Source organism: Gracilinanus agilis, chromosome 4 (genome assembly GCF_016433145.1).
Source record: "Gracilinanus agilis isolate LMUSP501 chromosome 4, AgileGrace, whole genome shotgun sequence".
NCBI classification, from domain to species: Eukaryota; Metazoa; Chordata; class Mammalia; order Didelphimorphia; family Didelphidae; genus Gracilinanus; species Gracilinanus agilis.
Genome location: NC_058133.1, coordinates 61,324,917 through 61,343,954, shown reverse-complemented (window position 1 = coordinate 61,343,954; position 19,038 = coordinate 61,324,917). Strand labels below are relative to the sequence as shown.

The window sequence follows — 19,038 nt, the reverse complement described above, 5'->3', positions numbered from 1 at the left end:
TATTCTATTTAAGATTTTTGCATCTATGTTCATTAGGGAGATTGGTCTGTAGTTTTCTTTCTCTGTTTTTGATCTCCCTGGCTTTGGAATCAGTACCATATTTGTGTCGTAAAAGGAATTTGGTAGGACTCCTTCTTTGCTTATCATATCAAATAATTTGTGTAGTATTGGGATTATTTGCTCTTTGAATGTCTGATAGAATTCACTTGTGAATCCATCAGGCCCTGGCGATTTTTTCTTAGGGAGAGCATTGCAGAATTTTAATTCTAAATAAATTTAAAAATTTTTTTAAATTCTAAATAAAATAAATTCTAAATTCCAAAGCTATTCATCTCCATAATGTTGATGTCACTGTATAAATCATTCTCTTAGTTCTATCTGCTTCGCTCTGTATTACTTCTGTTTCCTCTGAAATTGTCTGTGGCACGATTTCTCAACATGATAATATTCTATTACATTTATATACCTCAATTTGTTTTGTCATTCTCCCAGGATCAAAATACTTACTCCCTGTGTTTTCCCATTTGGGGCCCCCATGAAAAGAGTTGCTGTAACTATTTTTTGTGCTTTGATTTCTTTCGGGCATAGGTTGAGTTGTGATATAACTGAGGCAAAAAGCATGCCCAATTTAGTAACTCTTTGGACATGGTTCCAATATATGGACATGGTTCCATTTCTACAGATTGGTAGCTGGACTACCTTCACAGGGGCATGAAACTCTTTCCCCAAAGTTCTTCATTAGGCATTTTGCTCTCCACCTCCACTGAGCACACTTGGATCAAAGGCCAAGCAGAAACTACTTTGGAGTGACCTCTCTCTCTCCCTGGTTCTTACTCTTTTCATCTCTACAACTGCTGCTACTGTGACTGCTTCAAAAGACCCTGCTTTTGGCGTCACCTTCTTACAGACACTACTTAGCCATTCCCTCTTGGAAGTGGTTGAATTGCTTCTCCAAGTCTGTCTTTCAAGGCTTTGTGGGAACACACACACACACACACACACACACACACACAGATATCCGTCTAAATTACTAGCTCAGGGAAGGTCAGGTATGCTGGACTCAAAATCCACCTAAAAAAGCCAATTTTTACTTTTTTGGTATGAGCGTTTAAACATCAGAATTCACTTTTTACTACAAGACACATCTCAATTTGTTGTTTTGTTAATTGTCCAAACTTAAGAAAGTATTAATAATGCAGTTTAAACTTAAACATGTATACATATATTTTCTTTTTCACCAGAGAGAGCCAAGGGACTAGCACACTCCCATATTGCTCTATAAACAAATACTGCTTGAACTCAGCATCTCCAGAATACTATAGGATTATAATAGTAGTAATAGCAACACTGATAATAATGATTATGAAAAAAATTATGTAGAACTTTAAGATTTTTAAAGTACTTTTACATCCGTTACCTCATTCCTTTGTTGAAGGGCAACCAACACTGAAACCTATGGACAACTCAAGAATGCTTTAAAAGTGGAAGGAAGAGGCTTAGAAGAGGGGCATGGTGTAACCTATCTAACTGGTTTTGACTCAGGAGTTAATAAAGATTTAATTCTTCAATGAGTCATTATGTCTAGAAGCTTGTCCTCCTTCCCCAACTTTCAGTATGGTGACTTGAGTGTACTACAGAAAAGGAAAGGGATGTTTTTTGTCCAAGATTTCACAATTTTTAGCAGCATGGCACAATGAAAAGAACACTTATTGGCCCTAGAGAAAGAGAATTTGAGTTTAAATATCATTTCTGATGCTTATTTCCTGTGTAGCCTTTGGAAAAATCTGTCAACCTCCTTAGGGCTCAGTTATCTCATCTATAAAATGAAGAATATGGATTAGTTGACCTCTAAAGTTCCAGATCTATGATCCTTAGCAATGCTTGTAGATTTCATCTATCATTTTCTTGTCTGAAAATTAATTTTCCCCATTAACAAGAATTAATTTCTATATTTCTCTATTGAAGAAAAAAGTAAAACAAAACTCCAGTAACAAATATGTGAAGAAAAACAACCACCACCACATTCCTATAATGTCTGTGTCCAAAAATATATCTTGGTGTGTATATTTAGTATAGCATTCTTCTATGTATAGATGGGCAGCATTCCTCATCATTCCTCTGGAATTGTAGAATCATTGTTTTGATCAGAGTTCTTGAGTCTTTCAAAGCTGTTGATTTTTAGATGTTGTTATTATAGTTTAAATTGTTCTGGTTCTGCTCATTTCACTTTGCATCGGTTCATGAAAATCTTTCCAGATTTCTTTGGGAACTATTTATTTCATCCTTTTTCATCACTCAATAGTATTTCATGGCATTTATTGATTTATTTACCTATTCATTCAGCCATTTATCTATCTATCTATCTATCTATCTATCTACCTAATTATTTATTTGTTTGTTTGTTTGTTTATTTTTTAAAACCCTTACCTTCCGTCTTAGAATCAATACTGGGTATTGGTTCTAAGGCAAGAAGAGTGGTAAGGGCTAGGCAATGGGGGTTAAGTGACTTGCTCAGGGTCATACAGTTGGGAAGTATCTGAGGTCAGATTTGAACCCAGGACCTCCCGTCTTTGGGTCTGACTCAATCCACTGAGCCACGAAGCTGCCCCCTTTTATTGCATTTATATACTTTTTGTTCAGCCATTCTCCAATTGATAGGCACCCCTTTAATTTCTAGATCTTTGCAACCACAAAAAAAAAAAAAGCTGCTATGAACAATTTTTTTTTTTAACATAGAGGCCCTTTTTATCTATCTTTCTTCTCTTTGGCATATAGGACCACTTCCTGGGCCAAAGGTTACACATAGGTTTGTAGGTTTTGGACCAGAGTTTCAGATTACATTCTAGAATGATTACACTAACTCTCAGTACACTAGCAGGGCATAAATGTGCCTGCAGTCCTACAGCCCTTCTAATATTTATTACTTTTCCTTTTTATCAGCTTCACAAATATGATAGGGGTGAGATAGAACCTCAGAATTACTTTAAATCATATTTATGATCTGAAGTACAGATTTCCCTTCCATATTGCTGGGGTTAGGTGTGCAGTACCCCCAGGATCTGGAAAATCCACAGAGAAGTCTGAATTTTTTCTTTTTCTTTTATGGGATGCTTATAGTAATAGCAATTGTGTATACTGTATTTGTGGTATTAAGAGATAAAATATGTTGATAGGATATAATACTATACATATATTTTATGCATTCCTGAGTTTCTAGACTTTTTTCTGTCATTTGTTGGTCTTTGTGTGTCATCTATGGCTTTTGCAAAACTCCCCCAAAATTTCCATTTAATTTCTTATGCTAACCTGCAATATATCAAAACTGTGACATGGAATGTTGTGATGTGGAAGAGATACCTGTATTTTTTTTTTCCATAAGGCCAGTGGTAGCTTGAATTTCTTCCCTTGAGACCATTTATCAATAGGGGAATATTATTTTCTCCCATATGAATCACCTACATGAATGAATGAATGAATGAAAGTGGGTAGTAGTTGTTAAATCTAATACATCTTGGGAAATCTTCCATCATGTCCATGCCCACTGGAAGACTGTTATTGTAAGGTCAACAATACTTGCATCAGTGTTCCTCAGCAGGGAGTTACCCGTGACTTTACTGGTGTCTTCTTCCTCTGACCCTTATTGGATGATCTCTTTCCTGATGGCTCCTAGAGATTCCTGATTCCTCTGGTATACATCGCTGCTTCTTCCTCCCTTAGAGGCTTTGCTTTCCTCCTATGTGGAAAGAGCCTCACATCTTCTATTTATTTCCCAAATGTTCAAGTGGTTCTTTCTTTTCTCCTTTGTGTCACTTTGTTCTGCTCTCCAAACTCCTGAGGTAAGTTAGGATTCATTCTTTCTTGTTCTTGTTCTTCATTCTTTTTTCGTTTCTAGTTTCTTGTTCTTGTTCTCATTCTCTTTCTCCTCCTCCTCCTTCCTCTCTCTTGAAAATAACTTTTTTCCTTACATTTACCCCCAAATCCTTCTTTATATTTTGCTACCTATTGCTCCTCCAGAGTGAAGTTAAGCCAACTATATATTTTTTTTCCACATGCCATCCTTTTAAACATTTAAAAAATATTGGTCTCCTGGTCTTTTCTTCTTCAGGTTGAACATTACCAATTTCTCTGCCAAGTTCTGAAATGGCAATTTTTTTGTCTCCTCACTAACTGAACAATCCACTTTTGGTCTTTTTTTTTTTATATTAAAGATCTAGATTCCATTCTTAACTCTTCATCTGCCATCATGTTCTCCTCAATCTCTTGTTTCCCCTAGTTTTGAACCATGTATTAATACATTTTCATTGCTCTTTTGAAACTTCTCTGAGATTACCTTGGTTGGTCAGGAACCTAGTGGTATGATTCTCTTTAGAGATAATGAAAATAACAATACCAAGGAGGATTATAGCAACTCATACTTATAAACTATTTTAAGGTTTCCTGAGAGCATTCACCACAAAAACCCCGGTTGGTAAGGAATGCAAATATCACCATTTTATAGGTGATGGATCCAAGGCTTCAAGAAATGACATGAATCTCCCATGGATACTTTGTATGTTCTCTACCTGATAATATTGCCAAGTTCTTTCAAAGAAAGATGTTGTAAATATAAATATAACCAATATATAAATAGAAAGCATAAAAAATGTCATCTTGGTCAATTTTAGGCACCAATAAAGGAGTCTATCTTGCTTTGGTTTGATCAGGCTTTCCTGCCCTATTTTGTTTCTTCTAATAGGGCATGATAAGGAGATCAGATTGTTTCAGGCTTTCCTGCCTTATTTTGTTTCTTCTAATAGGGCGTGATAAGGAGATCAGATTGTTTCTGCATACCATGAGAGAATTTATCCAGTTGAAATGCAGTCGAGTTCTAATGTTTCAAGGCTTACTGGGATATGGAAAAAGCCATTTAATTAAGGAACTAGGCTTTCTGGCACAAGATGACAATCACAGGTCAGTGTCCTCAAAACTACCTTAGGAAACTTGCAGAAAACAAACTTTAGCTGCCCTCTTGGCATCACATCCATGTTGCTCTTCTCCTTCTCTACTTGGTTTTATTACTTTTCTCAGCCTGATCTGGTGGCTATGCACCTGGGAGTGGGAATGGGAGCCAAACACATTTGCAAAATGAAGGCTGTCAGATCCTAACATTTTGGAGTTGGTAAAGAGTTTAGTAATTGTCTACCTCAAACTTGACACCCCCCATGCCATTTTGCAGGTAAAGAGACTGAGGTGCAGAAAGGTGAGTGACTCACCCAATTTCACACAGAATAGTTGATAGAACCTGGATTCAAACCCAGATCTCCCCTCTCCAAAGCTAGTGCTCTTTCTTCAGTTCCACAGCTGCTTTTGTTATCCCTTTCATGCATTGGGATGCTTTATACTCCATGAACAGCAAAAGCAACAGGGACTGGGACTCTCCAGACTCAGATCCAGGCAATATTTTGGTCACTTCATCAACAATGAATTTATTGATCATCTAAGACACTGTTCTAGGATTTGCAGAAGAGACCCAGAGAGACAACATTCTTGGAACCTGAAATCTAGGTGGTGAAGGGCATAGAGGTCTGAAATGTTAACTAACAATTCTTCAGTAATTTAAAAGAGTCTAGGCAGATCCTCCTTCTCCCAGTGCCTAATGAAGGTTTCTGAGAAGACCAGAGATATGATAAAAGCATGGTCTTAGGAAAATTAATCTGACAGCATTATGTAGCCTCAGGCATTGAGGGAGAGGTCTGAGAATGGAAACAGGGAGGAATCTAATTTTAGGAATTTACTGCAGTAGATTAGTTGTGAAGCAACAAGAGATTTTACTTGGGGCCAGGGCATGGGGAAACATAACAAGAAGACAAAGAAGAGAATGGCTTTAAGAGACATTGAGAAGGAAGGATTGTCAAGTTTGGTAACTAGATGGATGTTGGCATCCGGGGAGGTAGAGATGATGCTGAAATTTTAAACCTTGACTTATTCCTCACATGTGCCCTGCTCTAGCTCACCACACCAAGTTTAAGGAACATGGTGGACGTGGATCAAGAGCCTCTCAAAATGATAACTCATGAGCCTCCACAGATGTTTCTTTTATCAGACAGAGAACATATTAATCCAAAGCATGAGACACTGAGTTTTATAGTAACATCAAAATAAGCGACAAGAAAGACTTCTTTCATATCCATAGGGGACATATATGGATAATTATTATCAATCAGTAAATATTTATCAAGCATTTTTATATGTCCACTAGAGATACAAAAAGAAGCAAGAGACAATTCCTGTCCACAAGGAGCTTACAGTCTAATAGAGGAGACAACATGTAAACAAATATATACAGAACAAGCTACATACAGGATAAACAGGAAATAATTAAAAGAGAAAATACTGGAATGAAAAGGGTTAGGGAAAACTGACTGTAGAAGGTAGGACTTTAGTAAGGATTTAAAGGAAGTCAGGGAGGACAAAAGTCAGGGCAGAAGAGGGAAAGCATTCCAGGTATGGATGACAGAGAAAATGGCCAGAACCAAGAGATGGAGTGTCTCGTTCCTGGAAGAGCCAAGAGGCCAATGTCACTAAATTGAAGAGTACATTTCAGGGAGTAAGGTGTAAGAAGACTGGAAAAGGTAGGAGGGAGCTAGGTTATGAAGGGCTTTGAATGCCAAAAAGAGGATTTTGCATTTGATTCTAGAGGTAACAGGGAGCCACTGGAATTTATTGACTAGTGGGGTAATATGATCAGACTTACACTTTAGGAAAATCACTTTGGTGGCTGAGTGGAAGATGGATTAAAATGGGGAGAGACTTGCGGTAGGCAGAGCCATCAGCAGGCTGTTACAATAATCTGGGCTTGAGGAGATGAGAGCCTGCACCAGTGAAATGGTGGTGTCAGAGGAAAGAAGGGAGCATATTTGTGAGAAAGCCTTGGCAACAGCTTGGATATAGGAAGTGGAAGACAATGAAGAATCCAGGATAACTCCTAGGTTGTGAGCCTGAAGGACTAGGAAGAAGGTGTTGTCCTCAATAGCGATAGGAGAAGTGGGAGAAGAAAGATGAATTCTGTTCTACTGGACATCCATTTGAAGATGTCTGAAAGTCAGTTGGAGAAGTGAGATAGGAGGTATGCAGAGAGATTGACCAGGGCATAAGCATGACGGACACATCTCTCATGTTACTGATCCAACAAAGCCACTGATGTCTTCTGTGGAGGTCACTGGGCGAGCTGCTTTCTCCATGGATCCCTGGGGTCTTCTGTTGCTTTGGTCTCTCTTTTGCCAGACACCTTTGTTGCAGAAGCCCTCTGCTGCCACAGATGATGGGCGCTGCTGCTTTGGACACCAAATCCTATTTGTATGCTATTGATACCACTCTTTGCTCCCATCTCTTTCTCCTCAAATATATAGCTTTAAGGGTTTAAAACGAAACCTTTAGTTCTGATGGTCTTAGGGACCACCTTTAACTATTGTGATACCAATCAAATACCCAGATTAACTAATCAGCTGCCTAAAGAAGCCCTTTAGCACCTTTACAATTTGTCTTGGGGAGTACTCTTTTTATTCACACTGGGTTTGAACTCCCAGATTCTAGAATCCTGTCTGACTTGGGGTTAAAAAATACCTATACCCCTGCATCATTAGTCTGAGGCATTTCAAGTCATTCTGGAAACTTCACTTGGCAAAATTACAAAGGAGTGATATGGAATTTGGAGGATGAAGTTTAAGTCCCCTCAAAATGTTTTGGCTTGTCTTTCAAAACAGAGGGCAACAGAGGGCAGTAGGTGAGCTCAGTGACTTCTTTTGATCCTGACTCTTACCTAGGTCATTTGTTTTCATGCTTGGCTTCCCCTTGTCCTGGGCTCAGAAGGTCATTCTCAAAGATTGATCCTTGGTGGCATTTATACTGCACGGGCTGCAAAACACAGTCAGAGAGAGAGAGAGAGAGAGAGAGAGAGAGAGAGAGAGAGAATAAACTAGAAGAACAGGTCTCTCTAATCAAAAAGAGCCCTTTCACATAGAACCATGAAAGTTGATATACCCATGCCTCCCTTTTCCTTTTTCCAAAAGAAATATACTAAGATTTATAATTTGACCTTTGACTTTCTAATGTACAGGGTCATTGCTATAGGATTGACCAAGGTCAGCATCAATCACAATTTTCATACCATTCAATTACTCATGGCCAGTGTCCTGGGTCTTGACACCTGCAAACATTACAAGGAAAGACAACACCATCTGAAGGAAAAAGTCAAGAACTGGTTGGATGTAGACTTATACTGCATCCTCAATGATATTTTTCATGTTCAGGTAATTAAACAAATGCCAGTTTTGTTTTGAAAGAAATGTTCATCATGATGTTAAATGATTCTTGCTAATTCCCTTCTGAATTACACCCTTTGTCTCACCATTATTCTTATTGTTCTCATCCCCAGGGGTGTTTCCAGATGGACTAGGTGTTTCAGTCCTACCTGGCCCTAAACTTGCCTTCTTGGGAAAGCTAGACAGGGTAGGAAGGATGAGAATTGCTTATGTAAAACAACATTAAAATGGTCTGTCCCAGTGACTGACTTTCTCCCCTTCTTATCTCTTTCTTCAAACTCAATAAAAGGCACAAAAACACCTTGTTCTAATAAGGGTCAGGCTAGGACCTAGATACATCTTTGCCTAGGAATTGCCTCTTCTTTCTTTTTTTTTAATTGAAAATTTTTATTTAATTAATTAATTTAGAATATTTTTCCATGGTTACAAGATTCATGTTCTTTCCCTCCCCTCCAACCCCCACCACCTTAGCTGACACACAAAGGAATTGCCTTTTCTGTATGTATTCCTCTGAACTCAATCCACTAACGGCTTTATTTCTAGTTCCCCATGACACGGGAGGCTTCCAAAATAACTGAAATGAAAAAGCAAACTGAATTAGAAGAATTATTTATGAACATCCTGAGTGAGGTATGTGTATTCTGTGTGCCACTAAGGGAATGGGGAACTGGCAAGTTGAGGACAGGTAAGAAGCAAAGAGTATTAAGTTAAGTTGATGTTAAGCTTGTAGAGAGATCTCCTGTGAGTTCTTCTCTTTCCTCTCCTTTTTAAAGACCTCAAGCTGGAAAATGATTTGCAATTTAGAGTTGATAAATGAGATTCCTTAAGATTCCATTATTAGGAACTTTCCTTCCTCCCTCCCTCCTTCCTTCCTTCCATCCATCCTTCCTTCCTTCCTTCCTTCCTTTCTTTCTTCTTTCCTTCCTTCTTCCCTCCCTTCTTCCTTCCCTCCCTCTTTCCTTCCTCCCTCTGTCCTTCTTTCCTTCCTTCCTTCCTTCCTTCCCTCAATTCTGAGCATTTTCATAGACTATCTCCCATCTCTGAAATACTCTCTTTCCTCATTTCCACCTCCTGGCTTCCTTCAAGTCCCAGCTAAAATCCCCTTCTGCAAGAAATCTTTTCTGATCTCCCTTCATTCTAGGACCTTTTGTTTGAGATCGCCTCCAGTTTATCCTGTGTATATCTTGTTTGTATATTGTCATTTATCTGGGAACTCCTTGAGAGGAAAGACTGCCTTGCCTTTTTTGGTATCCCGAGAGCTTAGCACCATGTCTAGCATATAGTCAGTGCTTAATAAATGCTTGTTGACTGACTGAATATTTAATTAAAATTTACTTCTCTGTAATTGTCTCCCCATTTGGCTAAATACCTCAAGTTCCTTTAAGTGATGCTCAGATGACACAGTTTTCGATATTCTCACCTTCCCTGTAACCAGTTTGTCAATATCCTTCCTAAAATAAAAGGTGCAGAACCAAATACAACATGGCATGTCCCGGCCAGCATGTAACATGAGTCCCATCTTCCATTTTCTAAATACCAAACTTTATTGCCATAGCCAAAAATGGCATTAGTATCTTTTTTTTGCCACAGCAGAATCATCTCCATCATCGCAGCTTTCCCATGGATTAACCACACTATAAAGTTTGTGTAGGAGTGTCCTCATGATGCTGTTCACATAAGGCTGCAAATTGAAGCTTCCCGCCTACATTTTTTTAACTTTATTTTTTTTCCACCAATTACATGTAGAAATTATTTTTGACAACTGTTTTCTGACGTTTTGTGTTTCAGATTCTCTCCCTCTCTCTCTCTACTCTCTGAGGTGGTAAATAGTCTGATTCAAGTTATACCAATACTTTTGTGTAATATGTATGTCCATATTCCCTGTGTCAGGACAGAAGACATGTCACACACACACACAAACACAAAAACTCATGAAGGAAATAAAAGTCGAAGAAGGTATGCTTTGATCTGCAATCAGATTCCAATAAGTCCTTCTTCGGCCGTGGATAGCATTTTTCATCACGAGTCCCTTGGAATTATCTTGCTGATAATAGTTTAGGCTTTCACAGCTGATTATCTTACAATAATTTCTGTCACTGTGTACATTATTTACTTCACTTTGCATCAGTTCATATAAGTCTTTCCAGGTTGTCCTAAACTCGTCCTGTTCACCATTTCTTATGACCCAGCACGCCATTCCATTCCATTATAACCACATACCCCAACACGTACAAGCATTCCCCAATTGGTGGACATCCCCTCCAATTTTCCAATTGGTTTCCATTTCATTGCCACTCTAAAAAGAACTGCTAAAAATATTTTTTGAACAAGAAGTTCCATTTCCTTTACCTCCAATCTCTTTGGGATAAAGACCCAGGAGCGGTATTGCTGGGTCAAAGAGAACCCATAGCTTTCTAGTCCTTTGGGTCTCAGCCCACTTTTTATATAGGGTCTTTTTATCCATCTGGCTGTCCAGTTGGTCAGTAAGACAGATACTGTGCCAAGCACTGGGGACTTCAGGAAAGGTAAAAAGAGTATCCTCATCCTCGAGGAGCCCATAATTTAATGGGAGAGAGAACCTGCACACAACTTTGTGCAAATAAAATAGACACAGAATAAGGAGGAAATGATCCACAGAAGGCACCAGAATGAAGAGGAATGGGAAAGACTTTCTAGGAAAGATGGGGTCATACGTTAATAGATCTTGAGCTGGAAGAATCCCCACAGGCCAGTTTTTCCAGCCCCTTCATTTTACCGTTGAGGAAACCGAGGCCCAGGGATATTAAGTGACTTTCCCAAGATCACACAGGTCATATCAGAAATGAGATTTGACTCTAGAGTGAGTGTTTTTTTTGTTTGTTTTTTTTTTTGGCATTGGATAATGCTGTTTTCTAGTCGTTTTAGAGGTTTGGTTTGTGGGCAGAGTATCTGGCAAGGGAGCTTGCTTCTGGGAGAATCATGATGACTTTCAAAGGAAAGATCTTGCAGCCAGAGGGCTAATTGTAGATTTTCTTATTTCTTTTATTAATTAATTAATTTACAATATTTTTTCCATTTGAGAAGTGTCAGAAACTGGCCCTAGGCATGGCCTCCAAATAAATTATTTTCTATTCTGTGTGAAAGGAGCAGAGCCCTCCACCTTTGGAATTGGGAAAGATCAGGCCTGGGAGCCAGAAGGAAAAGGCTGAACTTTGTGATTACTCAATTATGTTTTTGAACAGCTCGAGTCCAATCTACTTGTATTGGTTAAAAGTGAAGGGATGGGGAGGATATTCACCAAAACCTTTTCCCAATGAATACAAAACAAAAAAGGGAGCTGCTAGAGGACTCAAGGGATTGGGAGTCAGGTCTAGAGACAGGGTGCCCTGGGTTCAAATGTGGCCTCAAACACTTCCTTGCTGGGTGATCCTGGGCAAGTCGCTTAACCTCCAGTTGCCAGTTTTTGGTGTAAAACCTCGGATTAAAACATCTTCTGGAAGGATTCCCACATCCTCTGGAAGAGGTCTCTAGGCGAAGATTATCAACTATATCTCTCCAGAACACCATCGCCACCTGGTGGCAGTTTTAAAATATTGCAGGGGAAATGGAACTGGGAAGAGGAAATTCAGTTTATGCTAAACTCAAAAATGGGGTTGCAGCCAGTAGTGAACATAACCTGAGATACTGACTTATGTCAAAAATAAAATAAAAATTTTTAAATTTTATTTTTAATTTTAATTTAATATATAATTTTAATTTAAATAAAATTTAAATTTAAAAATAATTTTAATTACTTTTAATTTAATAAAAAATTTTCCAAAATAAAATAAAATTTATTTTACTTTTATTTAAACTTTGTGTTTTAAGTCCAGATCTGCCAGAAAAAAGTAATTAACCACTTCATACTTCATATGTAAATGTTTCTAATTTAAAGAGAGAAATGTTCCCACTGGCATAGTTCCTCCTCTGCCTTCAGACAGCTCTCTACCCTAAGACAATCTGAGGCATCACTCACAGGATTCTTGAAGAAAAAAAGTCATACATAATGTGAAAACATAGTTTTGGATGCACATTCCCAAACAAGTCACTTATAATTATCAGCTAGAATGACTTGATTCCTTCCTGGATCATTCCCTTCAAGGACCTTCAAGGGATCCTTTTTGTGATTAATATCCTAATCCTTTCTCAACTGATAAGAGGGCACTAAGGGGAAGTGGGTTTTAACCCCCAAATTTCCAGGGTTGGGGAGGCTAATGATCTTGATTTCATTCTTTTGTTCAAAATCTGGTTTTTTGGTTTTCAGCCTTCATTTCTATTTCCTAATCTCTTTTGCTTTTAACCCATCTTTCCAAGGAGAGAAGCCTGGAAAGGATTTATAGACTAGAAAAACATTTATTTTTTCAGATATAATATTTCAGATAATATATTAATTATATATAACATAATTTTCAGATAATAATATTTCCAGAGAAATTAAAAAGAAAGTTTTAAAATAGGCTTCTAGGGCAGCTAGTTGGCACAGTGGATAGAGCCCAAAGTTTGGAGTCAGGAAGATCTGAGTTAAAATCCAGCCTCAGAAACTTCCTAGCTGTGTGACCCTAGACAAGTCACTTAACCCCTATTTGTCTCAGTTCTTCATCTGCAAAATGGGAACACACTAGAGAAGGAAATGACAAACCACTCCAAAATCTTTGCCAAGAAAATCCCACAGACAGAAGTATTGATACAGGGTCATTTCAAGCATGTGACTAATCATACAAAGTGCTTTAACTGGCTTAGAAAGAGTAAAATCTTCAAAAAAACTAATTGGTGAAAAAATAACTATATTAGTAAGAAGTATGCAAACTATATTAGTAAGAAGTATGCATTATCCATCTTAATGAAATTTATTCATCTTAATATTTATGATTATAACTCAAATTTGGAAAACAAAGTAATATCAAATAGACATCCTTGTAAGCCCAAATTTATTGCTAAGATAAAAAATTATGTTCAATGAGCACAGCAAGTGTTTGTATGTAAATGCAAACCTGGTCAAGTAATATAGCCCTTGAATCAAATGCTCAAGCTAAAGAGGGATTTTACATTTTGAAAGGAAATTCTCCTTATGGTTTTATTTACACTATGAATCTGTACTGTCCAAATGATCATAAATTTCAAATTAGTGGAAGTTGAAATTGAATTCATGAGATTTGATTGTATTTAAGAGTTTTTCCTTAACATTGATCCCTTCTAACTACAAACACAGCAATATATATATAAATATATATATATATATTTCTCAGATAGTCATGAAAATGGAAATCCTACACCAGTTTCAGTTTTCTCTCCTCTGCCTTGCCCAGACAAGTAAAGAGGAAAAGCTCATTTTCATTATTGATGAATCCCAGCACATTGACATGGCATCTTGGAGATTCATGGAGGAACTGATCCGGAAAGTCAGCGTGTTCTTTATCCTGGCATTGTCTCCCTTCCTGGATACCCCTTGTAAATCTGCTAGTGCCATCATGAAGAATCGGAACACTACCTTTGTCATGATTGGTGAGATAAGTTCGAAAGATATGCTGTCCAAGGTCTGTTTTGACCTCCATGTGGTCAGCATCCCCAAGGAGCTGGAAGTGTAAGTGCCTCCAATTCTTATCCTGAGATCTTGGTAACTAACACCTCAAAACAGGTCAGAAGATCCTTAGTAGAAAAAGAGAAGAGGTTCCTCACACTCAGAGTTAGGAGAGGAGATCTGGGAGGGAAGGGTCAAGCAACCATCCACCATCCACCATTTCCTTCTGGAAGGATCGGTAAGGCTAATTATTTACTCATCTGGCTGACCTCTGATGTCTACTTAAAAACTGGGCATAAACAATAGCTATGGTCTTCTTTTACCTTTGAGTGTCTACTATAATGGCATGAATTGTTTGTAAGCCCAAAGTGAGTTTTCTCCAACCCTTGGAAACTATTTGTTTTCATTCTCCAGTTCCAGAATCTATTGGTTCTGGAGAATCCTATGTGGATATGTTGTATTGGGATGATTAGGACCATGATTATTATTAGAATCATTATAAGGAGCTGCTTATTATCATCACAACTCCTTCCTATGCCCACTGTGACTTCTGCTTAGGATTTTTCTGCCTTGCTTAGTGGCAGTAGATCATAAGTTTCTCTTAATACAAAATGGTTGTCAAGGTTATGTGCTCATTTCAATGGATAACAGGAGGCAAGGTGGCAAACTCCAGTGCATCTGTCCCATCTCTGAATCCTACTTGGTTCTTGGTTATCCTTATGAATCCAAATTTGCACAAGAGTGGGTTGAGTTTGGGTCAGATCTTCATATTCAGTCCAAAGGGATGCCCTGTGGTCTGGGGTTATTGATGCTGACCCAGAATTAGCTGGATCATCAAAGGAGCTCTTCAAGACATGGCTAACCCCTTTCTGCCCAGGGTTAATTCAGGGTTAGTCCATTAAGATTCTGGCTGAGAAATATGGCTAATTATACCTTCTTGTTTTCATTTTGCATTTATATACCAGATATCCCTAAAGTCTCAGTGCAGTCTTAAGCTTTAATAATTTCAATAGTATAAATGCTACAAACTTAAGAAATATCATTTGAAAAGCTGAATGATGGTTTTTGGCTTACTTCATTCTCTTATGGGGATCATGAGTATTCTTCATCAGGGTTATCTCATGAAGAATATTAAAGAAATAAAGAGGGTGGGAGTGATGAAGATGAAGAACAGCAAGGGAATAGAAAAGATTAAATGGTGGTTGGGATGGGGGGAAGAAATGAGGCCATTTCCCTATAAGTTTTCTGGCAATCAGGAAGCTGTGAAGAAAAATTCCAATTCCCCTTTCCCTTTTATCAGAGATAATTTTTCCAAATAAGCAAAGTTCCCATTGCTTCCTTTGCAGCTACCTTGTGGGAGGAAGCTGTGGCATTCCATTTTATGGTGAAGAACTGCTGAAAAATCTCGAACACCACAAGGTTCTTATCATCCATCAATATCAGCCAGAAGAAAAGCCAAAGAAGAACTGGAACTTCCTGTTCAGTATGTCACACAGAATGACTTTTTTTTTCTTCCTCTACTTCCCTACAAAAATCTCTTTTTCAGAAGGAGTAACACAGTTGGGAATTTGGCAGAGTATTTATTCTCTGATGTATGGAGTGTTCATGGGGGTTGGAGAAATATCCATGAATCTGTTTTGAACAGCAATAATCTCTCAGTAGGTGGAACAAATTTTGGGGAAACAGCATCAAATGATAAGAGAGGCACAGTATAGGGGAAAGAGAGCATAAAAATCAAAGAAGGCTTACCAACTTATACAACCATAGATGAAATTAATGATTAGATTCAAAGGTGAACTCCTGAGGGTCAGTAAGCTCATAAAGGGTATTCAGAAATATGTAAAATGTTTATGGACAAGAATTATAAAAAATTATACAAGTAAATAATAGCATGTCTTTTAAAAATTAATTTTTAATTCAATATATTTTATTTCTCCAATTACATGTAATAACCATCTTCAACATACATTTTCTGAAATTATAAGATCCAAATTGTCTCTCTCCTCCCTCTCAGAGATGGTAAGCAATTTGATCTGGGTTTTGCATATATTATCATGTAAAACATACTTCCATATTGGTCATTGTTGTAAAAGAATAACTCACATAAAACCAAAACCCCCAAATAAAAACCCAGATAAACTGATGTGAAAAATAGTACATTTTGATCTACATTCTGACTCCAACAGTTCTTTCTCTGGAGGTGGATAGATAGCATTTTTTGTCATAACTATGTCCTTCAGAATTGTCCTGGATCTTTGTATTACTGAGAGTAGCTAACTCTATCACTTTTGATCATTCCACAGTATTGCATTTATTATGTACAATGTTCTCCTGATTCTGCTTATTTCACTCTGCATCAATTCATGGAGGTCTTTCCAGCTCTTTCTGAAATCATCCTGCTCATCTTTTTTCACAGCACTACTATTATACTATTATAGTATTGCATCACAACGTATGCCACAATTGCTTCAGCCATTCTCCAATGAGGGGAAGACATCCCCTCAATTTCCAATTCTTTGCCACTACAAAAAAAGCTTGCAAAGTCTTAGAGGCAGCTGGTCTGGAGTCTGGAAAATCTGACTTTAAATCTGGCCTCTGACTCTACATTCTGTATCCATAATCCCCCACCTCTGCCATGAAGAGAAGAAAGTACATTTTCCAATCTCTTTTCCAAGACCAGTATTAGTCATTATAATTAAATATGGTTCAGTTTCTTTTTATTGTTCTTTCCATTTAGATTATGTTTGTCATCATGTATTTTGTTTTCCTGGTTCAGCTTCTTTCTTAAATTCATATTAGTCTTGCTATGATTTTCTAAATTACTTATATTTGCTTCTTTCAATGCAGTAATACTCCATTACATCCATGTACCATGATTTGTTTCTTCATTTCCTAATTAATAAGCAACCATTTTGTTTCTAGTTCTTTGTGCTTGAATATTTTGATAAAAATGGGACTTTCCTTTTTTAAACCTCCTTTTGGTATGTGCCTAACAGTGAGATTTTTAGGTCAGACAGAATGGATACTTAAGCCAGTTTTCAAAAACAGTTACAAATTCTTTTCCAAAATGGTTTTGCAGATGTTAATATATTGGTCTATTTGTCTTTCCACAGTCCCTCCAACATCAACCATTTCCCTCCTTTTCTTCATTTGGTACCTTGTCAATCTGCAAAAAACTCTGCCTCAAGTTTCTGTTTTCCTCACTGATTCTCCTTGGAACAGCATTTTAAGAAGGACTAGGTTGATGCTTTACCTTGTGTGTCTATACTTTCTCCAGACTCCTTTTCCTCCTCACCTGTAGACTTGCACACAAGCACCCTTCACCCCTTTTCCAGTTCCCTTCTATGGAGTATCTTCCATCATTAGATTGGAAGTTCCTTGAGAGAAAGCCTGTATTGTTTGCTTGCATAATTAGCAGTGGTCAATCTATTTTTTTGGTTCTTTACATTTACATAGTTATGGCACATATTGTTTTACTTCAACTCCTAGGTCTTCCTGTGCTTCTTTCGAGTTTTTGATATTGTTTATTTCAGAGTAATGATACTACATTATAGTCATATGCCACAATTTGTTCAGCCATTTGCTAATCAATAAACAACCACTTTGTTTCAGGTACTTAGCAAAATATCTGGTCCATAGTAAGTGCTTAATAAATGTTTCTCTCTCTCTCTCTCTCTCTCTCTCTCTCCCTCTCTCTCTCTCTCTCTCTCTCTCTCTTTCTGTCTGTCTATCTCTCTCTCTCTCTCCCCCTCTCTTTCCTTCTCCTTCTCTTTCTCTCCCCATTATCTGTTTGTCTGTCTGTCTGTCTACCTATCTATATCTATTTTCCTATTTGCCAGTTTGCTGAGTGGCAGGTGAAACCTCAGTTATTTTGATTTGCATTTCTCTTATTTGTGATTTGGAACATTATTTCATATGGTTATTAATTTTTCATCCTTCTTTTGAATTTGTTCATATCCTTTAACCAATTTCCCATTAAAGAATAAATATTGACCTTATTTACTCATATTCATTTCCTGTATATCTTGATTATAAGACTTTTATCAGAGATACTTGCTGCAAAGATGTTTACAAAGCAACAATTTGTCTTCTTTGTTATATTAATTTTGTTTATGCACAAGTTTTCAATTTCATGAAACTAAAGGGATCTGTTTGCTATTTTGAGATCTTCCCTAGCTCTGGTTTGGGTAAAAGAATTCCTCTCTAGTCAGAGTTGTGGAAGAAGTATTCCTTTTTTTTTTAAACCCTTACCTTCCATCATCAAACCAAGGCAGAATAATGTTAAGAGCTAGTTAATGGGGGTTAAATGATTTGCCCCACTAGGAAGTAGGTGAGGCCAAATTTGAACCCAGGACCTCCGGGTTCTAGGCATGGCTCTCAATCCACTGAGCCACCTAGCTGGAAAGAAGTATTTCTAGCTAAATTCTTCTGCTATTTCTATAGTGTAACCTTTTTTTTTTTTATAAACATGTTTTTTTATATGACTTTCATTTCTGAATATATTCCTCCCTCCTTCCATACCCAGGAAGTCATTCCTTGAAGGAGAGAGAGAGAGACAGACAGAGACAGAGAGAGAGAGAGACAGAGAGAGACAGAGACAGAGACAGAGACAGAGAGTCAGAGAGAGAGACAGAGAGAACAAAACATAGTTCAGCAAAACTTACCAGCACATTATCAACCAAATTTATTTCATCAACAAATCAACCCAAAAGATTTCATGTCCATAGTCCCCTACCTCCACAAAGAAAGGGGGGAAATAGGTGAATCTTAATCTCTTTCCTCTAGGTCCAAGTTTGGATCATGATGACATAGTGCTCAGTTTCATTTTTCTTGTCTTTTACATATTAGTAGTTAATGTGCTTACTATTGTTTTCCTGGTCCTGATTTCATTCAGCATCAGCTCCTGTGCCTTCCTATGTTTCTTAGAGTTCTTCATGTTTCATGTAGTGCAATAACATCCCAAAGATATTCTTATACCACACTCTGTTTACATCATTCACTAATCAGTAGGCAACTATTTTTTTAAACCCTTACTTTCTGTCTTAGTATCAGTTCTAAGACAGAAGAGCAGCAAGGACTAGGCAATCAAGACTAACTGATTTGCCCAGAACCACACAACTAGGAAGTGTCTGAGGTCAAATTTGAACCCAGGACCTCCCAATTCCAGGCCTGGTTCTCTATCCACTGTGCTTCCTAGCTGCT

General features: G+C 37.6%; 1 protein-coding gene across 1 annotated transcript in view; it reads left to right on the top strand.

Moving 5' to 3' along the window:
• The window catches only part of ADCY10 (adenylate cyclase 10), a 126,982-nt gene that overhangs the window by 65,253 nt on the left and 42,691 nt on the right, over positions 1-19,038 (top strand). Inside the window, exons 14-18 of the mRNA XM_044674868.1 lie at positions 4,797-4,950; positions 8,096-8,288; positions 8,844-8,930; positions 13,625-13,899; positions 15,183-15,319. Coding sequence (XP_044530803.1) covers positions 4,797-4,950; positions 8,096-8,288; positions 8,844-8,930; positions 13,625-13,899; positions 15,183-15,319 — 846 coding nt within the window. The remainder of the gene's footprint in view (positions 1-4,796; positions 4,951-8,095; positions 8,289-8,843; positions 8,931-13,624; positions 13,900-15,182; positions 15,320-19,038) is intronic.